Below are 13533 nucleotides of genomic sequence, written 5' to 3' on the forward strand. Positions count from 1 at the left end.
TCAGTAAAATCAGATCAAAAAACTTAAACCAGATTCTTTTTCGTTACAATTAGAAGGTATGTTCTAAAATTAAAATAAAGAACAAAATAAACAATGTCCTTGACATAGACCAAGATAATAATCATAATATTTAACCCATACCACAGAGAAAATATTAGTTATGCACAAGTTGTTTACAGAATTTTAAATAAAAAATCAATGATTCAGGTCAGGTAAAAAATAAAGTTGCTCTTGTAAAAAGTCCAAGATTCATTAGCTTATAATGAAAAAAGTAAAATAAAAAAACTAACAAACAATGCAAATTAAATGTACATACTAGTCACAAGACCACTCTAGTTTTGTCTCACTGTGTCGTATTGGGGTACAACAACGTTAAAATTAAAGAACAATAATGTATATAGGCCACGTGATGTATGCGTAAAACGCATGTATGGGGAAAGACGAATTTCACCATTGCTGATAATCAAGGTATCGCTCTCTATAAAATTCTCTCGCTGATCGAAAGCGAGACTTTGAGTGTCTGCATCTTGTTTTGGAATAATAATGTAACAAATCAAAATGAACACTTCGTTACTCGATTTAACAAGACCAAAAGCACGACGAATGTTGCTAAATACGTTATGAAATTTGAAGAAAAAAAAATATTTTAAAAGTGTGACTAAAGAGAATTTTAACAGAATCACAACAAAAATACCACAATTCTGATTAAGAGAAATGACAATAAATATACAGTTACAGTGATATCAGTAAATGTTTAATTCAGAAGCATTGTGTCATAACAGTGATATCAATAAATGTGTACTTCAGGAGCATTGTGTCATAACAGTGACATCAATAAATGTGTACTTCAGGAGCATTGTGTCATAACAGTGATAGCAATAAATGTGTAATTCAGGAGCATTGTGTCATTTAAATCAGATCATCAGCAAAAACATTTTTTAGCAATTGTTTATGTGTGAAAAATACAATTAGACGAAAGGAATAGATTTATAAAGAGACCCAGCCGTTAATAAGAGCAAGTTTAGCATATTAATATTTGCCCAAACGAAAATCCCCGTAATATAATACACAGAGGTGAAGTGGATGTTTACTCGACATGTTATATGCCGAATTTTGACAGGAGTTCACCAAACTTCCTAGACGTTTGCCATGATTGAATAATTATTACAGTTCATATTGCACACAAGTATGCATAAAAAACCCACCCCTCATGCATTTGGGATTTCCGAACCACTGTGAAATTGTAATTTAAAGTAGTTAAATTCAGTTTTACCGAATTGGTCTTAACTATATGTTTGTAAATAATTTTATTGAGCAAAAAAAAAAAAATGATTGATTGACTGCATTTTTACGGCGCATCAGCACTGTTAGGATATTTAACGCCATACAAAAGGTTAATTGTAGGATTATTTAAAAGCGATAAACGGTTTCTTATTGACAACAATAAAAAAGATCAAACAGTTAAAAGCAAAACGTTAAGATGATAAAGTAATATATAAAACTTCCCAATCAACGGGGAATGTAAATGGTGTATGTTAAAGCAGATTTAGATAAAAAGATATTGAATATAAAGGATGGTATATGCATTACATAAAAATGCTCTAGGCGATAGCATAATATTATAGCTTAGCATAAATGTTTACTTCTTTCAGGAGTTTTAAAATACAAGAGATGTATCAAAATTTCCTTTATGTCAGGCACATTGTACTACTTACTAATCAAGCACCATCATAAAGTGCTAGCAGAATATAGAGTGGATAATAATAGGACTGACCCACGTGGGAGTTTAGTCTGTTTGATTAAATGCACACACACACACACACACCCACACCCACACCCACACACACACTGTACTGGTTCAAAATAGGCTTGTGTAGACCATGACGAATTTTAATCTCTTTTTTTGTTATAATGAGTGCTAGTTTTGTATCCGTTTATGCACACTTGTGAAAAGACAAAACCATTAGAAAAACGTACCTTAGTTTTATATATAAAAAAACCAATAAGTTATTTTTTTAAAATAAAAATTTTAAGTGCATCATTCAGGGATATTCAATACTCTTTATAAAATGCGACTTGGCGTTCTTGTTCACAAAATACGTGTTGACAAAGACAAAATAATGACAAAATAAAAATATGTGAATTTTTGATTATTTTTGTTTTATTGTATGTATTTTAGTGGTGGTGGGGTTCATTGTTTTCTATCTTTAAGATATATACAATATTTTAGTAGATTTTATCTTTTTGACGAATTACTTTCAGATATATTTCAAAATTCACGAAGTGAAATTTTAAATTCATTGTGGCCATAACAAAATATATATGATAAGAAATCAAAATGTTTCATATTCGTTCATGGAAAATTGGTTATAGATCTATATGATTTCCAAAAACGTTGTTAAAATAGTCTTATAAATTGCTATCAACTAAGCTATCCGGTGTTTTGTCATTCAAAAGCCTTATGTAGTGTCAAAATCATTTCAAGACTTTTTTTGCACGGAGCTGCAATTTTTGTTTCATACATTTGAAACCCTTATTATGTCTGCATAAAAAAATTGGCAATGTACTCTATATTAGTCGATCAGGTGAAAACGTCGATTGAACAAGATATAACAGTTAAGTGTGTGTGTGCGCGATTTGGATTTTTAACGTAGCTGTAATAATTTTTCAGTCATATCACTACTATGTCTGCAGTGTGGCAGTTTATAGTTATGTCATGCACTGGGACATCATTGCCGCAGACATGTAGCATGATGTCCCACCCAGTCACGTTATCCTGATACCAGTCCTAACACTAACCTCTTAATGCTGAGCGCCAAGCGAGGCAGCCGTTAGTATCATTTTCACGTCTTGGTATGTCTCGGCCACGGTTCTAACCCGCGAACTCCTTCACCTATATTTTAATAGATCGTGCTGTGTGAGCTATGCGAATGCATATGCTTACTTTCATTTTGTGGCGTTCTAAGAGCATTCCTGTTATTTTCTCCCGTGTTTAGTTTCTAATCTTTAGACTTCTTCTTGTCTATAATGTTCAACTCTCCAAGGGTCTTTTGGTTTTGTGAGGTTACCTTTTCAGGTATTTTGCCAGAGTCCATATATTTATTTTTGTGTTCGCTATTTCCATTTTATTTGATGAAAATTTTAAAGTTATGTCAATATACCTTACCATCTCTTTGTGTGTTCCATTAACAATTAGTTACACTATGAAAGGGAAAACAAACCTTACGACTGAAAAGAAATCGCCACTCTTATAATGAAAAACTTAATATTAAATCGTTTCAAATTTCGAGGGAAGGCAACATTAAATTAATGTTTATTTTATATTTTTTAAATACTTTTTGAATTTTTTTCGTGAAAGTATGCTATACATTTTTTTAAATAAAGGTCATGTCAACATAGCATGATCTAGGGAGTACATTTTTACTGTGTATATGTCACGATTACCCTAAACGCTCCCTGTATCATAATACAAAAAAGTACTCTTGACGGGCAAGGGATTTCGCAAGGGAAATACCATTTAAATACTTGGGATCGTTTCTAGTGATTCAAAGTTGATTCGATGCGTATATGGAGTCTATATAAAAGGAATTAAGTTTGCAGCGTTCCATTGTTCAGTTACAGTCAGTTGTATACAAGTATAAAAGTCATTAGAGGAAATTTGATTCATTTATAATTTGTTCGTTGAAATTAAAGAGTAGAAAACATTTATTCTAAACAGACTGTATCTTGATGGGCCATTTTGAAATTATTCAAGAACGTGGATATTTCATTTCGTTGTATTATGTAAATCTTTCAAAGAATTTAGTGACATTCAACTTGCACTGGATCACCATTAAGTAAAAACCTTTGAATAGTGATTCTATAGTGGTGCTAGCACATTAGCACTTTCATTCGGAATACCTTTGGTCATTTCCGGATTATTGTGAAACCGATAGTACATTTGGACATATAGCACAATTAATTTTACTATATGTTCTCTACATTTGTTTCTCAATACTGACCTTTCCACCGTGTGACAATCAATACAAATCATATGTTAATCTAAAATACCTTCAAAGTTGACTTCATGGTGAAGTTCTTGTCAAAGGTTGACCTGCATTTTTTGGAGAGGCTGGACTGTCAACAGAGCAGCATGTAAACAGAACACAGATTTCGCTTCCGGATCATCACCAAGGCCTTATTAGTCATTGTGCAGTGTCGCCGAAATACACACGGAAAACCACACCCTGAGCTCATATTCTCATGAATAAACAATTATCTTTAAATACGTACCAAAAATCCATAAATATAACTCTTCTATCACTACCAAAATGAGAGAGGAAAAAATGTTCTAAAAATAAACTAGAACTACATTCGTGGGTACTGAACTGGAACTACTAATTGTGACCTGATTCCAGTTAGGAAAATTCATTCATACTGTAACTTTTAATTCTTTCTCTTTATTTGATTTTATATTTGAGGAAAAAAAATTATATTGGATTTTTAACATAGCTTTAACAATTTTTCAGTCATCTCCCTACGATGTCTGCAGTGTGGCAGTTTATAGTGATGTCTAGCACTGGGGCATCATGTCGCAGACATGTAGCATGATGTCCCACCCAGTCCCATTATCCTGACACCAGGCCGACCATTTCTAACACTGATCTCTTAATGCTGAGCGTCTAGAGAGGCAACTGTTAGTACCATTTGTACAAGCCTTTGGTATGACTCGGCCGGGGTTCGAACCAGCAACTCTCGGATCCGAGGCTAACGCTCTAAATGAGGACGGAACAATATACATATACTTTTTCTTCTTCTTCTTCTTGTACAAATAAAATGTGCCTCCATTTCCTCATTTTTGCATGCACATGTAATTCATTGTCACTGACTCTCCCCGTGTTTCATCTGTACATTCCCTCTAATATAATGCCATTTTAATCTTGCTTAACTTTTTAATCACTTACATTATGTATTTCATTTTCCATTTCTTCTTTCATCCTTTTAGCATTTGTAACATTTTATAACTGAATATGTATCTGATACATGTTGTACTGGGCACGATAGACTGGACACCATCCACATAGATTGGATATTGTCCACATCATTGAAACGTTGACTGTACCATTTATTTCTATACTTATTATTATTATTATACAGTAACTTTTTAACATTTATGATATCAGAGTTGATGCTATTTCTGTATTATCATCATTACATGAAATCTGTAAATCTTATAGTTTCTAAAACATTGGAGTTTATATAGTTTGCTTTTGAAATCAGCACACGAACACTTTCATTAGCCTTCATCCTCTTGACTGTTATTTTTCAAGACAACTAGTTTTGTGCACACTTTTATCTTGTCCATTATTGCAAAACATTATTGTTTGATATTGACATTACTACTTTCATGGACACGTGAATATTTCTATTACCTCTGAAAATGACTGAATTCAATACAACACTGCTTTGTGTAATTATTTATGTTGTGTAAAAAAAAATCATTTAAATTTTGGTTTTTAATATTCTAAAAATTCTGGATGAGATGGTGATACACACTAATATTCCGTCTGGTTTGACTGGTCCAGTTCTGTCAAATTCCTTACTATACTCTGTTATACCTTTCTCTCAATGAAACTGCACAACTGTGCATGATGCTTTAGTATGAATTTAGTATTTTAAATAAGTTCATATGAATAGGTATACTAGCAATACGGATATTTAGCTATCATTTACATTTTATTTACATTGTATTTTTCATCCTAAAGACAACTGTATGAAACGACTTTTCTTTCTTCTTTCTCATTTTAGCATGGTTTACGCCTTGATGAAAAAGCGGACGTCTATAGGTCCGTCAATTTACAATGAAATCCTGTATCATCTCGGCAAGGTCAGGTATTACAAACTTCTGACATTTCGAGACAAGAAGTACCCGAATGTTTTATGGGTGGAGTGTTGTCCGCTAGAATCGGTACAAACAGTCATACAAAATCGGAGACAAGATGGCTACATAATTGAACGGCATGGCGGCGAGTCAAACACTCTTTGTTTGAGACAAAACCAAAAAATACGTGCAGAGGTAGCAGGAAAGATAGCAAAAGACTCTAGTATTCCACCCTCTAAGTATTTAATAACTGTCCTCTTTGATGCCGAGGACAAAGTAGCATGTTTTCCTTTTGTTAAAAAGGCTTCTGGAAATTCAGCCAATGCGGTTGTGAAACTGGTAAGTGATAATTTCCAGAAGGGAAAAGAATTGTGGTCGCTCTTTTTTGACCCGGACAGAATTGGAAGGTAAAACTGAAGCAAAAGCTTTAATTGCATTTGCAAAGACACTTCCTTTTTCAAATGATATAAAACATTGCATACCATAATAGGCCTCTGTTCCCTACAATCTTTTCTAAGTCTAAGTGACCTCCTTTAGTCACAAATGGCACTTGATGTTAAAATACTGTTCTTTGGATGTAAAAAGCTGGTTTATTTATGGCCAGTGAACATGGAAAGACTTCGCTGAACATTGTTCTATGAATCTGTATCCATATAATATTACTGCCTATGACACTATTCCGACGAGTCAAATCAAATAGTTTTTAGGTCTTTATCATTCCTTTATTCCTTCCTCCCATCAATAGTCTGTCATATTAACTTTTTAAATCATTCAACACCTAACCAAGGCAAAATGTAATTTCTTTCCCATTAATGGGCACAAAAATTGACAACCACAATAAACAAAACAATGACTGAAAGAACAAAATGATGAAAGACAAGTGTTATATATCATGTATCATGTATGTAAACTACATACACTCCCATAACTGATCATAATATTTTGAATTACATATGCATGTGTCAGCAGTTAGTCGATTAGGCAATAGGTAGATAGGTAAAACACACTCCCTAGGTATCCAAAAGTGGATTCATTTAAAATAATTTCTGGCATTGTACAACAGTTGCAGTTTTGAAGACTTTTGCTGTCTAAAATTAAATGTCCCAATATTTCCCAAAATTTGTATTTTCTTGTTTGAATAAACAGTGCTCTATATTCAGTTTCTGATTACTTCATGTACATACCTAATTGCTTCCTATGAAAGGTATCTCTTAAACTGGAATAACATACACATTCTAGAAGAAAATTCTTCTATCTCTGACCTCACTGAAGATACAAATGCATTTTCTATTGGATCTAATTGTGAATTCTTGCACATGTAGATTTAATTTGCCTGAATCCAAAGTGATGTGCACAAATCAGTAAATTGCGAACTGGTTGATATACTTAGAAAATTTACAGGTATCTTTTTTTTTTAATTATAAAATTTACAGGTATCATTTTTAAATTATAAAATTTACAGGTATCTTTTTTTTAAATTATAAAATTTACAGGTATATTTTTTAAATTAGAAAATTTACAGGTATCTTTTTTTAAATTAAAAAATTTACAGGTATCATTTTGTAAATTATAAAATTTACAGGTATTTTTTTTAAGTTAAAAAATTTACAGGTATTTTTTTAAATTATAAGTGCATTCAAGTCAAAAACAAGTTTCTAGATAGCTCACCCCCAGCTTTTGAGGAAGTTTAATAATCTTATAAATTTAGCCAGAGGATTTTCATCAACATCAGAATTTTCCAACACAAATTTTATGGGGAGTATCCTTTTGGGGTACCATAAAAAGAAATCTGCCTCTAAAACAGTATGAAAAGAACCTTTTTTTATTACATGTAGTCAATTTAAATACTTATCTGCTATGTCTTTTTCCATATATCTCAGTGAAGGGAAAGTTGTCTATTTTGCAAGCATTCAAACTAATGGAACTCTATACTTCAGCTTAAGAGAGTAAAATTTAACAATGCGATCAAAACGAGTTGTGGGATAAAAGACGATAAACAAAAATCTTTTTACTATATAATTATGGTTTGCCATCATCAAAGGTTCCAGTACCATATATAATTATGGTTTGCCATCATCAAAGGTTCCAGTGGGTAATGCCGTAAAAATAATCCAGAAACTAATGTTTGACACATTCTGTTTGGTCACTGTTAAGAGTAAAATTGTTCAGCAATGAAGTGTCCAACCTCTATAGTCAGACATGTATCACAATAGCCTTGAAAATGTTTGATCTTTTTTGTAAACTCTGCAGTGATGTTGACAACATGAGTTTATATCAACAGCATACATTTTAAAATATATTTTTGTATCATTAAGACAAGAAGTACTTGAAGTTTAAAAAAAACAAAAACGAAACAGCAAATCATTTATAAAGATCTCAAGAATTTTTGGACTTTTTACATTGCCCCATCTGACAAGCATTGAAGAAAATACAAGATTTATTTCACTACTGGGTGAGGTAGGAAAATTAAAATTCATTTACTGAGGATTCACACCAAATAATTATAGCAGGGAACTGTTAAAAATTCGGACTGTACCTTTGTAAATAAATGAAAGGATAATTGCAGTCTGACATAATAGAGAGAAATTAAAATACTTTCAAAATACAATATGGCCATGTCATTTGACATACATTATCCACCTCACTAAAGCCTTGTCATTTGGCAGACAGCACTATCCATCACACTAAAACCCTGTTGTTGATTTTAAATAAAGCTTTAAAAAAATTTCAGTCATATCCCTACAATGTCTGCAGTGTGGCAGTTTATAGTGATATCTAGCACTGGGACATCATTCCCCAGACATTGTATCATCATGTCCCATCCAGGCACATTATCCTGACAGCAGGCGGATTAGTCCTAACTCTAATCTCTTAATGATGAGCACCAAGTGAGGCAGCTGCTAGTAGCATTTTTATGTCTTTGTTATGACTTGACCGGGTTTCAAACCTGTGACCTCCCGCATCCAAGGCAGATATTCTAACTACTAGGCCACTGGAGCGGTTGGCCTTGTGGTTTAACAAAACATTACCCACCACATTATTACCTTGTGTTTGAAAACAATTTAAGATTCTTAGATAAATTAATTAATTTTTAACCTCAAGATTTCACTACTGCATAACTGACAGTTTCTTAACAATATCTGATTGTCTAACCTAAAACTGGCATTTACATGAAAATCTCATTATGATTCCAATCTTTTCCCTGTTAAACCATTTACATCCCCACTAATATATATATATATATATATATATATATATATATATATATATATATATATATATATGAGACATTATGCAATAAAATCTTTATCTTCACATGTCAGCACAGCTTCACTTTGATAGCACATAATATACATAAACATACACATTTTTCTTAGATTAGAAAAGGTATATCAAAATGAGCCACTGATAAATGAAGGCTTGCATTCCTGCAAATGACACTTTATATAATGGAACTCCTCACAAATTACCAATTATTTATTATTGCTTGTGTATCAATTTCAAGGCCCTCAACATGTATATCAGCATCCTAACAATGTTAGGTTTCAGATAGCATGACCAAGTCAAAGGGATTTAACTCTTCTGTGAATAATTTTACATATCCTAATAGTAACAGTTTTAGCTCCATGTAGTGTTTGTATTTACCCAGCATTTATACTAAATCTGCATATATGTGAAAGTGCATTTTGTCACTGGTTAAAATATACACAAAGAATAAATGACATGTGAATTCAGGTCACAGTTTGTCAACTTGATATGTCCAAGTCTGGATATATAGTTCATATAATTACCCAATGCAATTGTTAATTGTTGGTCATTATGTTTTTTCATTTGGTACTCTACAGGTATAAACATTTATTTTCTGTACTTAGGCTCAATAACTGAATGACTAAATGGACATCCGTTTCATAGGCACTGTTCAGTCTCTCATTTTTTTAGTGGTATATCAGCGCATATCAGACCTAAAGATCAAGTAAGTGCTAGCCTAAGATATGATTAAAAGGAAAAAAATTACTACCAACAAACGAACTTTACTGACATCCTCCAAGACATTTTTTTGTTTAATCACTAATATTTTTAATGGTTTTGTTTAATTGTTGTTTTAATGGTCTTGTTTAATTGCTGTTGTTTTTAATGGTCTTGTTATAATTGCTATTGTTTTTAATGGCCTTGTTTAATTGCTAGTTTTTAATGGCCTTGTTTAACTGCTATTGTTTTTAATGGTCTTGTTTGATTGCTATTGTACTTAATGGTCTTGCTTAATTGCTATTGTGTTGTTCAAGATATTTCAAGTTCAAGTTGAATGAATAACATAAGCCGTCCCTTGCTTACATTAGTGTAACGCAGTGTAATGCTGATGCTTACATTAGTGTAATGCAGTGTAATGCTGATGCTTACATTAGTGTAATGCAATGTAATGCTGATGCTTACATTAGTGTAATGCAGTGTAATGCTCATGCTTACATTAGTGTAATGCAGTGTAATGCTGATGCTTAAAATTAGTGTAATGCAGTGTAATGCTGATGCTTACATTAGTGTAATGCAGTGTAATGCTCATGCTTACATTAGTGTAATGCAGTGTAATGCTCATGCTTACATTAGTGTAATGCAACACTTGTTAAACAGATTAAGGAGCAAGTATGAACAAGATTAAAAGTATGAAGAGAAAATGTGTGTGATTTTGATGTTTTAACGTAGCTTTAAAAAAACATTCAGTCCTATCACTACGATGTCTGCAGTGTGGCAGTTTATAGTGATCTCTAGCACTGGGGCATTGTGCCACAGACATGTAACACAATGTCCCACCCAGTCATATCCTAACACCAGGCTGACCAGTCCTAACACTGACCTCTTAATGCTGAGCACCTAATGAGGCAGCTGGCAGTACAATTTTTAGGGAAACTGTATAAAGCAAGACACACATCAGATCCTAATGAAAATAGACAATGAGTAAGGAGGATACTGAATGAGCAATTAGCAATTGGTTGATTTCAGGACCTGGGAGAAAACATTTCCTTAGGTGAATTATTTTGAGATCAGAATAAACACACAAGTCAATTTAATATGATTCTGCTTTTATCATTTTATATTTTAAGTTTAGCAACTGCTACATTGTCTGACAAATAATAGCTAAAAAAATGTAGACTCAATCAAGTGAACATATTCATAAAATATCCTCTTTGAAGAAAACCACCACTCTAATACTGTGAGGTGGTGAAATCTCGTTAAAAATAAACCTGAACACAACAAACAATATTAACTCTCCATATTGATTACCTTTACATCAAGGTTGAATGTACAGGTATTTTCTTGTTCATTCATTAAAAAAACTCCTGCATACAAGTGTAATTCACAGATAAGTGTCCTTCTAGGCAGGTTTTACTTCACAATGACAAGTGTCTTTCTAGGCAGGTTTTACTTCACAATGACAAGTGTCCTTCTAGACAGGTTTTACTTCACAATGACAAGTGTCCTTCTAGACAGGTATTACTTTACAATGACAAGTGTCCTTCTAGGCAGGTTTTACTTCACAACGACAAGTGTCCTTCTAGGCAGGTTTTACTTCACAATGACAAATGTCCTTCTAGACAGGTTTTACTTCACAATGACAAATGTCCTTCTAGGCAGGTTTACTTCACAATGACAAGTGTCGTTCTAGGCAGGTCTTCACAATGACAAAAGGCATCTACTAGTGCACAACAGCAGTTGCCCTTTTACTTCCAAAAAAGACAAAAGGTATCTAGGCACTCAATAGCAGTTGCTAAAATTCATTATAAGCTTCAGATTCCATTCTTTACCGAACAGCACTTAACCCAATATGGGTGAACTCTTGAACTGGTAAATAATGAGGGTTATCTTTCCAACGTTCCTCCAGTTATTGGTGGCCAAAGTTGTTGAAGGCTTTCATGTAATGACTGAGGAAGCCACTCACAATATGCTGGCAGCAGATCTGAAAAATATCAATAAATTCCTAACTCAAAAGGATAATATTATAGATACTAGTAAACTTGTTAATTTTCAATAACCCATAAAATGTAAAATGGAAGGTACTAAAATGATGACCTCTGAGCAAAAGAGTATATGTACATTAACCATCACACAATTGAGGGAGACTCAAATTTTGGTGAAAAGTGCATCACTGTACTCAATTATTAGTCTAAATGATCTTAATATTTATATATATTAGTTCTTAGGCAGTCGGTTAAAGATAATAAACAGAAATTAAGCTGATGTGCAATACTCATTAAGTTGTGCAAAGGAAAGTTAGATTCAGTCAATACAAGTGTACACTTTATAAGCAAACACCAATTAATTAAAGCTTCTCATCTTTAAAGACACTCCCAAAACCGATTTTGATGTTTTAAGTATTTTACCTTTTTTTTAAAAAATTTGTGTAACATTTTTGATATGTTTTTCAGAATTTAAACAACATACTAGGCCTACCCTAAACTTGGATGTTCTATGATTTTAACATTCTTCATCCATTTTAAATTGCTTTAATATTGAAAGATAATTGGACATTTTAACATTAAAAATGTGCAAATACTGGATGTTCAATTGAATTTTTTCATAACAGTCTTACTTTATCAATGTCCATTTCTTAATTAGTCTGCCAATCTTTACATTTTATTTTGTGAATATACTGTGATATGTACCACTGTAACTTGCAATTATATTTGGAAATGTACCACTGTGTATCACAATTATATTGGAAATGTACCACTGTATATCACAATTATATTTGGAAATGTACCACTGTATATCACAATTATATTTGGAAATGTACCACTGTATATCACAATTATATTTGGAAATGTACCACTGTATATCACAATTATATTTGGAAATGTACCACTGTATATCACAATTATATTTGGAAAAATAATTTAATGCTCTTGACCATGAGCCTGACACCTTTTTTAAATTTCCATCTGGCAATAGCTGGAAAAAAATATCGCTCTGATCTACACTAAATAACAACATATTGTATCCATCATATTATTTGAAGAAAAAATATTCAAAACACTAATTATCTTGAGATAACAGAAAAGAAAACATTTCAGTTCAAAAGAAAATTGCAGCCCACCCCCACCCCCAATTAAATGGTTAGGACCTTATAGTAGATTTATCTGCCATGTCTATGTTAACTGTTGCATAAGCTGTAATTGAAAAACTGTAAAGAGGGATGTATAAGCTGTAATTGAAAAACTGTAAAGTGTGATGTATAAGTTGTAATTAAAAAACTGTAAAATGTGATGTATAAGCTGTAATAAAAGAACTAAAGTGGGATGTATAAGCTGTAATCGCAAAACTGTAAAGTGGGATGTGTAAGCTGTAATAAAAAAACTGTAAAGTGTGATGTATAAGTTGTAACTGAAAAACTTTAAAATGGGATGTATAAGCTGTAATCACAAAACTGTAAAGTGTGATGTATAAGATGCAATCGCAAAACTGTAAAGTGGGATGTACAAGCTGTAATCGCAAAACTGTAAAGTGTGATGTATAAGATGCAATCGCAAAACTGTAAAGTGGGATGTATAAGCTGTAATCGCAAAACTGTAAAGTGATATTATAAGCTGTAATCACAAAACTGTAAAGTGGGATGTATAAGCTGTAATAAAAAACTGTAAAGTGTGATGTATAAGCTGTAATTGAAAAACTTTAAAGTGGGA

At 32.4% G+C, this 13533-nt stretch overlaps 2 protein-coding genes across 4 annotated transcripts in view; one reads left to right on the top strand and one right to left on the bottom strand.

The window, feature by feature from the left end:
- The window catches only part of LOC149775134 (uncharacterized), a 66721-nt gene extending 59706 nt beyond the window's left edge, over nucleotides 1–7015 (top strand). For both annotated transcript variants that reach the window (XM_089942938.1, XM_089942939.1), the window contains one exon: nucleotides 5788–7015. In XM_089942938.1, coding sequence (XP_089799064.1) covers nucleotides 5788–6271 — 484 coding nt within the window. In that variant the 3' untranslated portion in view covers nucleotides 6272–7015. The remainder of the gene's footprint in view (nucleotides 1–5787) is intronic.
- Nucleotides 7016–10918: 3903 nt separating this feature from the next.
- LOC149775135 (putative ATP-dependent RNA helicase DHX37) overlaps nucleotides 10919–13533 on the bottom strand; it is an 87780-nt gene continuing 85165 nt past the window's right edge. For both annotated transcript variants that reach the window (XM_089943016.1, XM_089943015.1), the window contains exon 28: nucleotides 10919–11810. In XM_089943016.1, the coding sequence (XP_089799142.1) occupies nucleotides 11713–11810 (98 nt within the window). In that variant the 3' untranslated portion in view covers nucleotides 10919–11712. The remainder of the gene's footprint in view (nucleotides 11811–13533) is intronic.

The sequence above is a fragment of the Sinohyriopsis cumingii genome, chromosome 19, assembly GCF_028554795.1.
Source record: "Sinohyriopsis cumingii isolate HCF-2022 chromosome 19, ASM2855479v2, whole genome shotgun sequence".
In the NCBI taxonomy this organism is placed as follows: Eukaryota; Metazoa; Mollusca; class Bivalvia; order Unionida; family Unionidae; genus Sinohyriopsis; species Sinohyriopsis cumingii.